This window comes from Rhea pennata, chromosome 3, assembly GCF_028389875.1.
Source record: "Rhea pennata isolate bPtePen1 chromosome 3, bPtePen1.pri, whole genome shotgun sequence".
Taxonomy (NCBI): Eukaryota; Metazoa; Chordata; class Aves; order Rheiformes; family Rheidae; genus Rhea; species Rhea pennata.
In genome coordinates this window covers 129,302,539-129,316,683 of record NC_084665.1, presented here as the reverse complement: position 1 = coordinate 129,316,683, position 14,145 = coordinate 129,302,539, and the positions used below count along the sequence as shown (strand labels likewise).

At 39.3% G+C, this 14,145-nt stretch overlaps 1 protein-coding gene across 5 annotated transcripts in view; it reads left to right on the top strand.

Moving 5' to 3' along the window:
* The window catches only part of DTNB (dystrobrevin beta), a 219,126-nt gene that overhangs the window by 52,467 nt on the left and 152,514 nt on the right, over positions 1 to 14,145 (top strand). For all 5 annotated transcript variants that reach the window (XM_062573367.1, XM_062573366.1, XM_062573364.1 and 2 more), the window contains exon 9: positions 9,380 to 9,546. In XM_062573367.1, coding sequence (XP_062429351.1) covers positions 9,380 to 9,546 — 167 coding nt within the window. The remainder of the gene's footprint in view (positions 1 to 9,379; positions 9,547 to 14,145) is intronic.

Genomic DNA, 14,145 nt, shown 5'->3' with positions numbered 1-14,145 from the left:
ACCTTCTCTCTTCCCTTTTCTTCTTTTTTTTCTCTTTTCTGTGCTTCCCCAGAGCTCTGAATTCTAGCTTCCATTAAGAAACATGATATAAGCGTACAGTCCTCCCACTCAACCTGTGAGGTATGATAATAGTCGGAAAGGAGTTCCAGTAACAGAATCTCATGCTTTCAATTTGGTCTCTCTTTTGGTACTTTGAATATATTGGTTTTATCTATGGAGAAACTAATCTCCCTATTTCTTTATTAGGATTACAAACAATGCTCTTATGATTAGGAAGGCAGAATTTTTTCAAGTTTTCTCTTTAGATGATCTGGACCCTTTCATGGTGGTTTGAATGGCCTTTGCTTTGTCAGTAGGTAACCAATGACTTAAGAAAAATGTATCGTTAGAATCTTCTGTACAAGTAATTTCCTATGCTGCCTGAGTTGTAAGTTGTCATTAAGGAAGAATATTCTGCCTTTGAAGGCTGTTCCTCTACTGATCAGTTGTAAACTCTGTAGCTTCTCCAGATGGCTGCTTTAAAGAAAGGAAAAGGAAGATATAAACATCATTATTATAAGGAAACTGATATTTCTCTAAGAGGCACAAGGTCCCTCATACAAACTAGCAGTAACAAACTTTTGGAAGCACATTTCAAAATAAGCTTCTGCATGCATATTTCAGTCCATGCTGTCCTGGTATACTAATTTGTGGCTCATGGTAGTATAAAGCAATAAATCTGTGTAATATTTTTGCAGAATGCAGGAAGATGTTAAGTTACTCATCAGCAAAGTCTTTGTACAATTTAAACCAGGTCTCATAATATGTCTGTGATATTTTTCTAGAGCTGATTAGAACTATCATCTGACTGGGTACCTTGGAGTGACACTCACAGGTACTTTCCTCTTAATTTTTTAACTCGTCATCTCTTTTTTTTCTGGATAAAAATTCAGTAATGATTTTCAATCTCTTCTGTTTTGCCAGTCTCTAATTCTTCTTATGGAATATAGATTACTTCCAAAGGTTTTCTTACATAGGCTGCTGTATAGCATATGCAAAATTGTTCCTGTTCATAACAATCTGCTGGTCCATATGATCCACAGAGTTCATAGATCACAAGTTGAAAAGCACTATTCTGCAACAGCAAATGAAGCAGAATGTGTTTAGTCTCAGAGATCAGGGTTTATTTAGAGATTTGGCAAAGCTTGAGAAGTTTTTATCATTGCTCTCATAATCTACATTCAGACTTCAGTTTGTGAGGTGTTTGCCAATTAGGTTTTGCTAGAATTTAAGACTCATGATTGGGAAGGAAAAAAAACAAAAAACAAAACCCCCAAACCTTACCATGCTTTTTCCTTCCTTTGCCTGCGTCTCCTCTCCCATCTTTACAGTGGAGGGTAGGTTTTTGTGTGTACCTGGTTAATTGTCAGCAAGTTTCTTGGGAAGATGCCTTGCATTTTTTTTGATAGCTTTTATGTATCTGATATATCCTGGGAATTCTTTGTTCCAGATTGTAGCTGCCAGAAAATGTTTTTAATGCTCACTACAAGACTATCCAGTTACAGCAGCAGAATGCAGGAGCCAAGAGTATTTGGGTATATTCTCAACTGTTAATTTGTAACTATGACTCTCTTAGTTACTAACTGGGCTTGAATCGGCTGTGCCACCTCCCCGTGGTCCCGCCGGATACCCCTACTGGGGGAACCGAGTGCACAGCCGTCCCAGGTTTGTGATGGTGGCGACTCGTAGTTGCCTCCGCCCTGCCGCAGAATCGGTTGATCCTCGGCAGTAAAGGGGGGGCCTAATTGGCCTTATCGGGTTTCACGGTCCCCCCTCCAAGCCATTGGCCCAGTGGCGATTCGTCAAAATTTGGGCACGGTGGCGGTCCCGACGACCGTCACCGACCTGGCTCTGACCCGCTTGGGGAACGGGTCATCCAGACCTTACCGGACGTGACACGGCATGCCCCTACTTGGAGCAGGATCGGCTTTGCTTGCCTGCCCCGTCGGCTAGTCGAGCGAGTGATGGCTGGGGGAGACCTATCCAGTGGTTCCCCCCCTGAGCCAGTGCCTGTGCTCTCCCGGGCGTTGTAGCAGGGCATGGGGCCCTGTGAGGTCCCCTGGCCTCGCGTGAGACAGCAGGGACCAAGTGGTAGTGCAGCCTACCGCCTGACCTAGCTCAGTAGATCAGGCATGCCGCTTACCCCTTTAGCTCCAAAGGCAGAGCAAAATTCTTCACATGGACGGTGAGTCTGCTCATTTTCTGGAACCGCTGATACCCCGTCTATGCCTGCTTGGCTGTGTTGCTGGAGGGACCCTGTTGGGATGAGGCGCGTCTGCGGGGCTTAAGATCGGGCAGCCCAAATACCACCGGCTGCACCACGCCCCGGTTCCAAATTCCATCCGAGCGCAGACGCTGCTCTCGTCACCAAATGACGCTTCACCGGACTTGACTCAGGTGGACGGGCCGCCTTTACAACCAACCCGGAAAAGGAACCGAAAGGTTCGTAAATAGACCAGCAAAGTCAGGTTCTTTCTTTAGTCAATAGAAAGATAGAGATACCTGCTCTAATTTGTCACCTAAGCAAGTTTCTCTTTATCCATTGAGCCTCTCTCCAGGCTAAGAATACAAATATCCTGCAAAACTGACTCCTTAAAGAGTTTCCATGGAAAATTCTAAAAATCAGAGTTGAAACCTGGAACATGGCATGTACTTTGTGTAGTAGGCAAGTTTTACATGGCAAAATTTTGTAGAGCAAAGTCTTGTTGCAGTGTATTGTTTACAGCTGTAGCTACTGGTATCACATGTGAAAGAATAATATGAAGATAGATATTTAATTTGCATTTATAATCATGGCAAGTTCTTCAAAGCATTTCTCTTCCAGCATTAACAGTATGTTTGCTAATATTTCAAACAGTTGTTTTTTCTAGATCTTCCACAAAACAGTTTTGTACCAAAATATTGAATAGCCTCTTCCTATATAATGCTCAAATTTTTTAATTCCATCTCCATCCTGCTTTACCTTTCTATTTTTATTATCTCTTCTTTGATTTCTTTTTTTGTGTTTTACAGCTGTCATCTTTTCATTTTCCTTTAACTTCTAATTTTATCTTTTTTAATGTCATTTGGAATTCCTCCTACACAACTTATTAAAGGCTGTTCTTTGCCCCTGTTTATTTCTGACTCCATTTGTTCTTGATACCTTTGTTCCTGTGGCATCACTCTCTCATATGTAAGCAGACACTTTGATGTACTTCTGAGTTACAGACCAAGACTCAGTCCCACATCTCACTTAACTGTCTCAGATATCTCCAAAATCATGGTAATTTTATACCACGTAGCCAAAATATGGGTTTATAATTTTCCTTTCAAACTCTTTTTCACTATTTCACTTAAATCTATCATTTACGTTACTGTCATATTTTGGAACCCTTAATCATATTCCTTCTTCCTCCGACCATGAAAGCCGTTACTCAGATAGAATAAAAAGACTAGTTTTAGCATCAGCAGTCAAAGTGTAAGATAAGATGTGAAGATTTCAAGAAAAGGAGGAAGATCAGATTTGGAGTTGCAGTTTAAAAATTGATGATGGAGTAAAGATACCTAAGTTTGGATAGGAAGCAGTAACTAGGGGTTTTAATTGGAGTGGCTCTGTAGAAATGTGAGAGGCAAAAGGTTTTGGGGGTCAAAACTGGAGGAGAGAGACATCAGAGAATAACAGTAAATAGTGCATTCATTAAGATTAGTGATGGAAGTTGGAGTTACAGGAGAAAATATAGTCAAATTTTTGTCTCTAATATCTGAGAACCTAAATCTTGCTTGTATTTTTAAATGAGAGAGCTAGGGGGACAGCTCTTCCCCCTAGAAGAAGAGAAAAAATGGGATGTGTATGAGGAGTATAAGGCAAAGCACAAGATGGCATAAGAAGATCTTTGGATAGATCAGATTTGTGGAGAAGGTCAAATGAGAAACATCTTTGTGACAGAGGAGAAGGAGACAGGTCACATCACATTCTTCCAGTTAACATTTGGGAGACTAACACATCCTGATCAGAGAAGAAATGGGAATTAAAGGAGAGGACATTTGAATACTGGTAAGGTTACAGCTGAGAGTTAAAGTGTAGCTATAGGAGAAGTATTTTGGAGGATGGCAAAATTGGAAGGAGAAGAGAATGCAACTGTAGTCAGTGAGGTTAGTGTTGTGAAGTTTTTTTTTTTTTTTCAGATGCTCTGCAATGTATGAGTCTGAGTAGAGTCAGTAATACTGGAGTGGGTCAGATGAGATGGGAAATACTTGCTGTGTCCTGCAGTGGGATACAAAACATTTGGGGAGGGGAGTGAAATATGACAGTCACCAGCTGTATTTGTTGAAGGAAAAAAAAAAAAGAGAGAGAGTAGAGAGAGGGAGAAGGCAAAAGCTTGCTGACTGCAGGTATATGACCAGGACTTAGAAAAAGAAAAAAAGGAAAAGCTGGACAGAAGAATTGGGTTCATGTTCCCGTCTCTATTGCTGCTGCCCTTCCCTGCTCTTCCAGTACTTTCCATAGAGAACTGGTGTGCTGGGAGGAGTGAAGAAGGGAAGGAAGGAGCAGGTTCTCTCTCTCTGTCTCTGTCTCGAGAGAGAGGCCCTTTGAGAAGTTTGAATCTGGAGTAGCTGCCACCAGAAAAGTGCAAGTCTGAGGACTTGGAAGAAATGAGGAGAGGAAAGAACCCTAAAAGACCCAGTGCTGTATATGGCAGGGAGCACTGGGTAAAGAGAGAGCTTCATAAGAGAAGATCAAAAAAAAAAAAAGAAAAAAAAAAGAAACATGAACATTTGTTAGTAGAGCAGGTATCTCAGAGACAGGAAAGCAACAGCAGGAAGGAGGCTGACTCTCGCAGTGCAAAGGCAGAAGGGCCATGGTGGATCAAGTGTGACTTAGATATAGGAATGCCAGTGGTGTGACAAACATTGTTAATTGATTGCTTCGTGATAACTTCAGTCTAGTTGGATTTATGCAGATAGGAGTAGGAACGTGATCTGAACAGGAGAGAAGAGGAAGAAAGTTTGCAACACCATACGTTACATCTTTAGAGATGAACAAAAAGAGAAAAGCTGCCTACATTTGATCATAGCATATGACGTACCAGTAACCTAGGAAGGGGAAGATGGCAGGCTCATACTGGGAAGAAGCTTGCAGTTCTACTTCATTTAACTACATCCTGTCTATAGCTAAGTCTTGTCGCTTTTATGAAAAAAATAAAGTATACCTCCTTGTTTCTACCCTGATGGCCATTTATCTTGCCACGTAATACTCTGATATTGACTGTTCCAATGTTCTTCTTACTAGTCATTTTTAAAGCATGCTTTTTGCAGTGCCTTCAGTAATGCTGTTACCATTATTATTTTGCTTTATCTTTTTATTTCATCAGAATATTATTATTGCTTTCCTTAAGCATATCATTTTCATATTTTTTATTTGATTCAAGACTCTGTAGTACTTGGTCCCCATTTCATCAGTAATAGTCTCTTAAATTCATCGAATTAGGGAAGTCAGGCAGGCATTTTTGGAAAAGGGGGGGGGATGAGACAAGATCAAGTGGTATGCAGGGTAGTGTACTACTAATGCTCTAACTCAGCAGGAGGCAGAACCCCTGCCCGCTGGCAGAAAGGTTATTGTGGGGACGTGGGGAACACAAATAGAGCTTTGACTTCATCCTTCTCTCTTTCCAAGGGCAAACTCAAATGTATGTAAATATTCTTGAAAGATTTGCTTAGCTGCTTCTTAAAGATCTTCAATCCGAAAGTTTCAAAACCTCCCTGGACAGAAATTTGAGGGAAAATCAGTGTTAAAATATTCATAGGGTGAGGTTTTTTTTTTCTAATGTTCTAGCATGAATTTTTTCTTATTGCAGTTTAAACCTCTAGGTACCTGGGTTTTGCCCACTGGCTCTGGAGAATGTATTGTTATTTTTGTAAGTACCTCTTAAATGATTGAAGATGCTTTATCACAGTCTACTTCTAGCTAAGCTGCCTCTATTTCTTCCATACTTCTTTTTAGACTGTGCTCAGACATTATTATTACTTTCTTCTGCATGCTCTGTTAACCCGTATCTTCCTTGAAAAGTTATGCCCAAATTGGACATTTTGGTCCATCATTCAATATATTTATGAAAATACTGACTAGTATATGACCTGGAATAAAGCCCCTTGGAGGCCTGCTCGTTAGATTTTTCCATTTTGACAATTAACTGCTCTCTGATCTTTTTCCTACCAGATATGCATCCAGTTTCACAGTCCTTTCATCTAGTGTGCATTTCTCTCATGAGAAGGAAAATCAGTCATGAGACTATCATGGGGACCATTTTTATAAAAATTGCTGAAGTAAAATGAAAAATTTATCACATCTAATACCTCTTTCCTCTCTTCAAGGTCAATTACCTTGTCATGGAAAGAAATTGGGTTAATCCGACAAATAACGTCCATGACTAATTTCTCTGTTGTTTTCCAAGTGCTTACAATAATGTATTTGTCCCAGTATGTTTTCTGCACTTTAAAATAAAATGAGAGGTCAGTAGTTGCCAATCTCAAATTTTACCCTCTTTTAAGGATCATAGTTACAATTTTTGTGTCCTCTTTAAATCCCTTGCTAGTTTTCTCTCATTCTTTTCTTCTGATTTTGTGTATTTGCGTATTTCGTTTAACCCACAGTAATAATTTTCACTTCTGTATGCTTGCTTTTGAATTTTAGGTTTTTGAGGAGCTCTTGATTTTATCCAAGTTGGTCTATCACTGCATTCTCCTCTTTTCTCTGCCTTGAGATTGTTTATGCTTGTTTTTTTAGTATAATTTCTTTACAGAATTTTGGCAGTTCTCCTAAGTCATTTTTCTTGTTGAGCTGTTTCTCCTTGTAACCTACCTACTAATTCTCATGAGCTTATTGACACCTGCCCTGTTAGTCATCTCTCCTCCGTTTCCTAAAATTCACAAACTCTGTTGCCATATTGACTCAAGGTTACCTTTCATCTTCTCTTTCAACCAATTCTTTTATACTGTTTGAACAAGTCTAGAAGTTTTCCTTTTCATTGCTTTCTCCACTTCTTGAGTCAAAACCTTGCCACAGTTCTGCTATAGTCCATTCCCAATGGCCAGGTCCTTTGCTTTATATGGTGTTGCTATGTGCTTGAATAAATCGTCCTCCACTTGACTTCCACCTGATCTTCTTGGATTAATTATACATAGCATACCTGAGCAGGGTAATGCTCAACCTGTCTTCTCTAATTGTTACCCAAGTATTTTCAACAGTTTATTCCCTATATTCTGACCCTTAGGGCATATACATCCACTCGTGAGGTCTAGACACTTCTACCCTGTTTAACAGGTCAAACCTTCCTATAGAAGCTATATGTTTATATGTTAGCTTTATTGTCCACAGAAGCTATGATTCTACATTAGCTTTATTGTCCTATGAAGTATTTGACCAAGTCTCTCTTAGAATGGCCAAATAATAACCTTTCTCATAGATCAAAAATTAAAACTCTTCCCAATCATTTCTCTTGCATCTTTCAATAGTTTCAAACAGATATATCTACAAATTCAGCTAACTGACCAGTAATCTGCCCCTTTTCTGTGATCTTCCCCAAAGCACAATTATTTATATCTCTTTGTAAGTACCTATGCTCTTAGAATCATAGAATCATAGAATCAGTAAGGTGGAAGGGACCTCTGGAGATCATCTAGTCCAACCTCCCCGCTCAGCAGGGTCACCTAGAGCATGTTAGACAGGGTTGCATCCAGGCGGGCCTTGAAGATCTCCAGAGAAGGCGATATCTCCTTGAATATCTCCACAACCTCTCTGGGCAACCAGTTCTAGTGCTCCATCACTCTCCCAGGGAAGAAATTCCCCCTCACAGTCAGGCGGAACTTCCTCTGCTTCAATTTCTGCCCATTGCCTCTTGTCTTGTCACATCGGACAACTGAAAAGAGTTTGTCCCTGTCCCCTTGACATCCTCCCTTCAGGTACTTGTACACACTGATCAGATCCCCCCTCAGTCTGCTCTTCCCCAGGCTGAACAGGCCCAGCTCTCGCAGACGTTCCTCACAGGGCAGGTGCTCCAGCCCTCTGAGCATCTTCATAGCCCTACGCTGGACTCTCCCCAGTAGCTCCATGTCTCTCTTGGACTGGGGAGCCCAGAACTGGACACAGGACTCGAGATGAGGCCTCCCCAGGGCTGAGGAGAGGGGCAGGATCACCTCCCTCGACCTGCTGGCAACACTCTTCCCAGTGCACCTCAGGAGACCACTGGCCTTCTTGGCCACAGGGCACATTGCTGGCTCATGGTCAACCTGTCATCCACCAGCACCCCCAGGTCCTTCTCTGCAGAGCTGCTCTCCAGCAGGTCAGGCCCCAGCTTGTCCTGGTGCCTAGGGTCATTCCTCCCTAGGTGCAGGACTCTGCACTTGCCCTTGTTGAACCTCACGAGGTTCCTCTCCGCCCAGCTCTCCAGCCTGTCCAGGTCTCTCTGAATGGCAGCACAGCCTCTGGTGTATAATGGTGATGCTAAACTATCTGCTGCTGTAATTCGCTTTCACCTTCATCCTTCCATTCCATTTCCTATGCCTCACCTTTTCAATATTCCATATGCTAAGTTATCTCCTTTACCTTGTTCTCACACTCCTCTTTTGTCTATCTTGAAGACTTATCTCTTCAGAGAAAGACAAGGAAAAAATAAACTCAAATGGATTAAGTCTGTGATGTTTTATTCATGGATAGAAAGCAGGGAAAAAGCTATCTTTTTTTAGCCTGCTTGTGACCTGCATGTCATAACATCTCAAAAGACTTAAAAATTAAATAGTTAAGATTTGGAGGTATTTTGGGGGTTTCTTCATTTTAAGCTATAGAGGTAGAAGAGGCAGAGCTTGCCTTATGGTCAGTGGGAGCGAGGGAGATCCCTCAATGAGTGGTTCAGCTCAGAAGCCCAGTTTTGTTTTTTGAATTTGCCTTTTGTGTGAAAAAATCTGACTGTAGTGGGAAATTAACTTCTTAGGCTGAAATGAATTCACTTTTGTGAATACACCCTTTCTGTTTCCACTATCCACTCATATGTATTCTCTGTGCTGTTGAACTTGCATGGAGACTTCTAGGTCTGACTGTGTCTGAAGATGGAGAAATCTAATATAAGAAACATTGAAATTGTCAGATGAAACTATTATGTTATCATCAGCTTAGATTTATGGTTAATCTCACCAAAATGACATGTTCTGGATTCAGAATCCATGACCTGCCTGGGATAACAAGTTGGTTTAGTGGTTAAGAACATGGGGGTTTTTTTGGAAGCACTAAGTAAATTTGATGGTTGAGGTATTCTTAAGGTTCGCTTATTACTTTTCTCTTTTTCCCTCCTTCCCCATCTCCACCAAGTCTTCCATCCCGTGGAATGTTCATATTGCCGGTGCGAGAGCATGATGGGTTTCCGGTACCGATGCCAGCAGTGCCACAACTACCAGCTCTGTCAAAACTGTTTTTGGCGTGGCCATGCAAATGGCCCTCATAGCAACCAACATCAGATGAAGGAGCATTCTTCTTGGGTAACTCACGTTTGTTTGTCATGATGAAACAACCATCTCTGTTCTAATTTATTCTGAAACTTAAAGATGTTTTTATAATAGACTCTGAGCTGCCAGAACTTTTAAAGGCTTTCAAACAGTGAAAATATATAAATAGGTAAATTGTATTTTTTTATTAAGTTTAAATAATATTGTTCATTTATTGGTGGTTTCTATTGTATTCAGTGCTGTATAAAGCACGCAAGACAACACAGTTCTTTTCAAAACATTAAACCATGTATTTTCCTCCCCTCTTCACCACAGTCCTGCTTTTTTTCTGTCTTCTCATCTCGCTTAACAAGGCATAAAATTTGCAAATCCTTTCCTCTACAGAAAACTAAATCAATTAGCTTGATTGCTGTGCTAACAAAGATCTTTATCCAAGTGACATCTTTAAAAATGCTATTTTTTAAAAAGAAAAATTTGGTATTGTCATCCTGAGAACTTTAAATGCGTGTGTTGAAAACAGAGTATTCACTAAAGAATCTTAGCTAAATTATGTGGGAAATAACATTTAGGTAGATGAGTATATGATAAACACATCTCAAGAAATAGACAATTATAGATTTGAAAACCTATTTTTTATGGCAAAGATTTAAGCGCAATCTTTTACATATTAAAGAGAAATTCAAATGTTGATTGGATTATGATTAGGAATTATCTCCATGAAGAAGAATTGTTACAGTATGAATCTTAAATTTAGAAAATTAGGGCTTAATATAGTCCAATGTTTGGAAGCAGGAGATAGGAAAATTCAGAGTAAATTATTGTTCCTTTTTTTGATAGTGTAGGTAATAAATTTTGGAACTGTCTGTCTAAATTACTGGTCTAAATTATCACTCTCTGAAGTATATAAATCCAGTCTGGATTTTTTATACAAAGGCATATCTATCTAGTAGTTTTAACTAGTAACTCTTAACAAAGATATTTCTTTCTGAAGACCTCTGACCTGTTTTTGCAGCAAGTCAAGTTAGATGGACTGTCCCCATTCTGGTACTAAAATCTATATATCTGTCATCCCTTTTTGTTTCCAGTACTAACTTTTTGGGCTTTTCATTTTCAACAGGCCATTCAGAAATACTGATTTTAAGATATGATGTGAATTGGAGGAATGGGATATAATGTAAATAAAAAAGAATATTTAGACTATGTCTGTTTTGGGAAATTAATGTGCAAGTTGTTACAGGCTCTTGATGATCTAAGCTACAAAATTTAGAACAATCTATAGCATGGCTTTCTCATGGGCTTATTGGCACTCTCCTAAACAGTTCCTAAGGTAAGGTTTAGGAGTTAACTCAGATGAGGAACCATGCCTATTAGACAATCTGGATGCAGCCACCTTGCTTTGGAGATTAGGAGTTCAATACCATAGATGTGATCAGGCTGTACCATGTAGCCTTATGGCCAGATACTGTCTTTGGAACTATTTACCTCAGTAGTGTTTATATACCAAAACAAGAGTGAATTGCAGATAGAGAAGCAACACAAAACAAAGTATAGAAGTGGAAGTAGAAGAGATTTTGAGAGTAGGTAGTTTTATTGCTGCTGATACCTGTTGCAGTCTGCATTTATGGCCAGTGGATACAGCTATTGCTCTAAAACCAGACTATCTTCATGAGATGTTATTTCCGTTGTGACAGACTCTATTTTCATTTTAGCTGATGTTACTTTCTGGGACATTTCCCAGGAGACAATTCTTACTTTCATATTAAACCTAGGAGGCTGACATCACCTTTAGAAGTACTTTCTTTTCATCTTCTCACATCTTTGTCTACTTCATAAGAAAGTATTCTAAGCACAAAAAGTACCAAACTGTGTTCATACAGTTATTAAAGATAAACTCTTAGCAAAATGCAAATAAAAATATGCAACTGATTATGTGGACACTTGCTTGAAAAATGTACTGATGTTGATATAACCATTAATATGTGGTTTTAGATGAGAAGGACTTGACATGGAATTTTGTTTTTGTTCCTCTGAGTTTTGTTCAGAAGACTTTCATGACTTATATAACACATCTTTTCTGGTACCTACATATTCTTGTCTGAGCAGAATCAGCAATAATTTGCAGCTGCTTGCCCATAAAAATCCATACCCAGACACAGATGATCGTGCTTTAAGAAACTGGTAAGATTTCTGTGTAGCTGGTCATCTAACAAGGGTAGCAGGACATGTATTTTGGAGAACAGTTGGAAGAAAATGAACGTTAGGTTTTATTCTCTCCCCATATCCAAGGAAAGATATCATTCCAATTTCCTGATATATAATTGAATGATTAATATCAAAGTCTTTCAGGACTTGGTCTTGGATGGTTTGGGAATGGTCTGAAATGTTTTCGTGCTTTAAGACCAAATAGAGCTTTGACAAACCCTTGCCTTCATTACAGATTCTCCAGAGAAGTTTGTTACTTTCTCACCTATAACTACCATCTTTATGCATTGTGTTGGTTGTGAAAAATATAAGCAAACTCTATCAAAACCTATAAATAGGTAGGATTAGAACACTGACCTTTTAGGGAACAAAGTGTATTCTTCATCTAACTTTCAAATACACCTGAGTAGTTATAATTTCTAATGCCTAAATATGTGTGTGTGGAGGAGGGTTTCCCCATAAGGACACAATTACAAAATTATTATATACTCACTAAAATATCAGGACATAACTAATAGGGCCTTTGAAGGTTTGTTGCTGACAAAGACGAGATTACAAGCCTCCAAAAGTGTTCCTGCTATTGCTGCTAAAGTGAAAACTACATTGGTAACTATCTGTGCAAGAGCATTCAGTGTAGAGATTACTGAGATAAATTTCTGAATCACATTTCTAACAACGCATCTATGATTTTTTCCTTAGTCCTTTGAACTGCTTTGCACATGCTTCCAAAGTACACGTTTCCAGAAGGCAGTTCACCTAACTTATAAGAAGTTTCTACAATTAATGAAAAATGATCTCTGTTATCAGAACATAATATTGCTTTATGATGGTGTCAGTAGCTTATCTCAGTAATTCACAAGGTCTTTGTACACAGTCCTATCTCAAATGCCCTGTCTAAAGTAAACCTCTATTCTGTGTTGCTAATGACTGAGAAATCGGCTCCTTGACATATTGGAGCTATTGGGGAAAACACAGCCCCACCCTTATTCCGTTGATAAAAGTGTGCAGGGGGAAGATTATACTGTTAATAGCATTTTTTCTACAGGAGGGAAATGACATGATGATTCCTTCTCTGCTCTCATTCAGAGGTCTTAATGAAAGTCCGCCTTGTTTACTTCATTATTAGCATCTGGAGGTTTCATGACTGTAGGTGATATCTGTGGTCTCATCCTCTTCAGAGGTGTTTAGTGTCAGTTTAAATTATCAGAACATTTTTTAAACCTGGTTACTGTTTTTTTTTAAAAATCTTGTTAATCTAGAAGTGCTACCCCTTTTAATAATGAGATTTCTAATTCAGAAATTGCACTTCCAAGAGGCAGAAATGACAAAAACTCAGAATAAGCATTAATAATAAGTACTTTCTCAAGTTTCTTCTACTGGAATTCTTAAGTGTCTTTGATAATTTTTGGATACTATAAGGATACATAGGATAAAAATGCAAGTTCAGGTAGAAAAAGGTATAAAAGCTTTTTAAAAGGAAGAGTCTGCTGTATGAAAACATTGGTAGTTATGCCTTTTTGGATAAAACATTTGAAACAATTTCCAAAATTTTTCTTATAGGATTCTGGGATATCTTGATTTGCTTTTAGTAAATAGTGTTAAGCTCTGATTCACTAAACTTATTCATGCTCAGCAGAACTGAAAATCAAGTTGTTCTGTTTGAAAGCACATGGTAGATTAACCATTGTTTATTTTGTTTCTTTGTTTTTTTTTTGTTTTTTTTTTTTAACTGTAGTTAAGTAGTCATCCATAAATTTCAGGTAAAATGTTAAAATGGCAGCGTTCTTTTCCCCTAAGGTGCAGGTTTTGGTAGCTTACCTAGCTTACTTTAAACTGTAGATCACTTAGATCGCCTTTCCTGACACATAGGAATGCAATATTTATTATTCATAAACTCCCATAATATAGTGGCATCAGAGTACATATCAATAAACCAAAACAAAGGTTTGGTTGCTTCTGTAGTGGTAAAATCTATGATTTTGGTTGGGAAGTTATTATACAGGGCACTGATCAAATCTAGAGCAAAAGGCAGGCTCTTACCGTCTGGGTTAGTGTCTAGCAGTGCTGTAAGTAGTGGTTAGGAACACCTTTGCTCGCAAACTTCTCTTACGTTTCTGGTTCGTTTAGTTTTCCACCTTAAAGTTATTAAGAATTCTTAAACATGTTTTTGTTCAGTGCCTCAGAGACAAGTTGAAAGCGAGAACAGTATTACACAGTGCTTTGCGTCCCTGTGTGTGTGTGCACGTTTCTGTCCTCAGCCGGGCTTGTGTTTTCCAGCGGAGCGCATCTCCTCTCCTACGGCTCTTCTCCCAGCAGAGGGCACGCTGCCCTTGGGCACGAAGACGGAAGGCGCCCGGACGCGTTTGGGCGATGCCTTACCTGCGGAGAGCCGCGCGGACGCGTTTGGGCGATGCCTTACCTGCGGAGAGC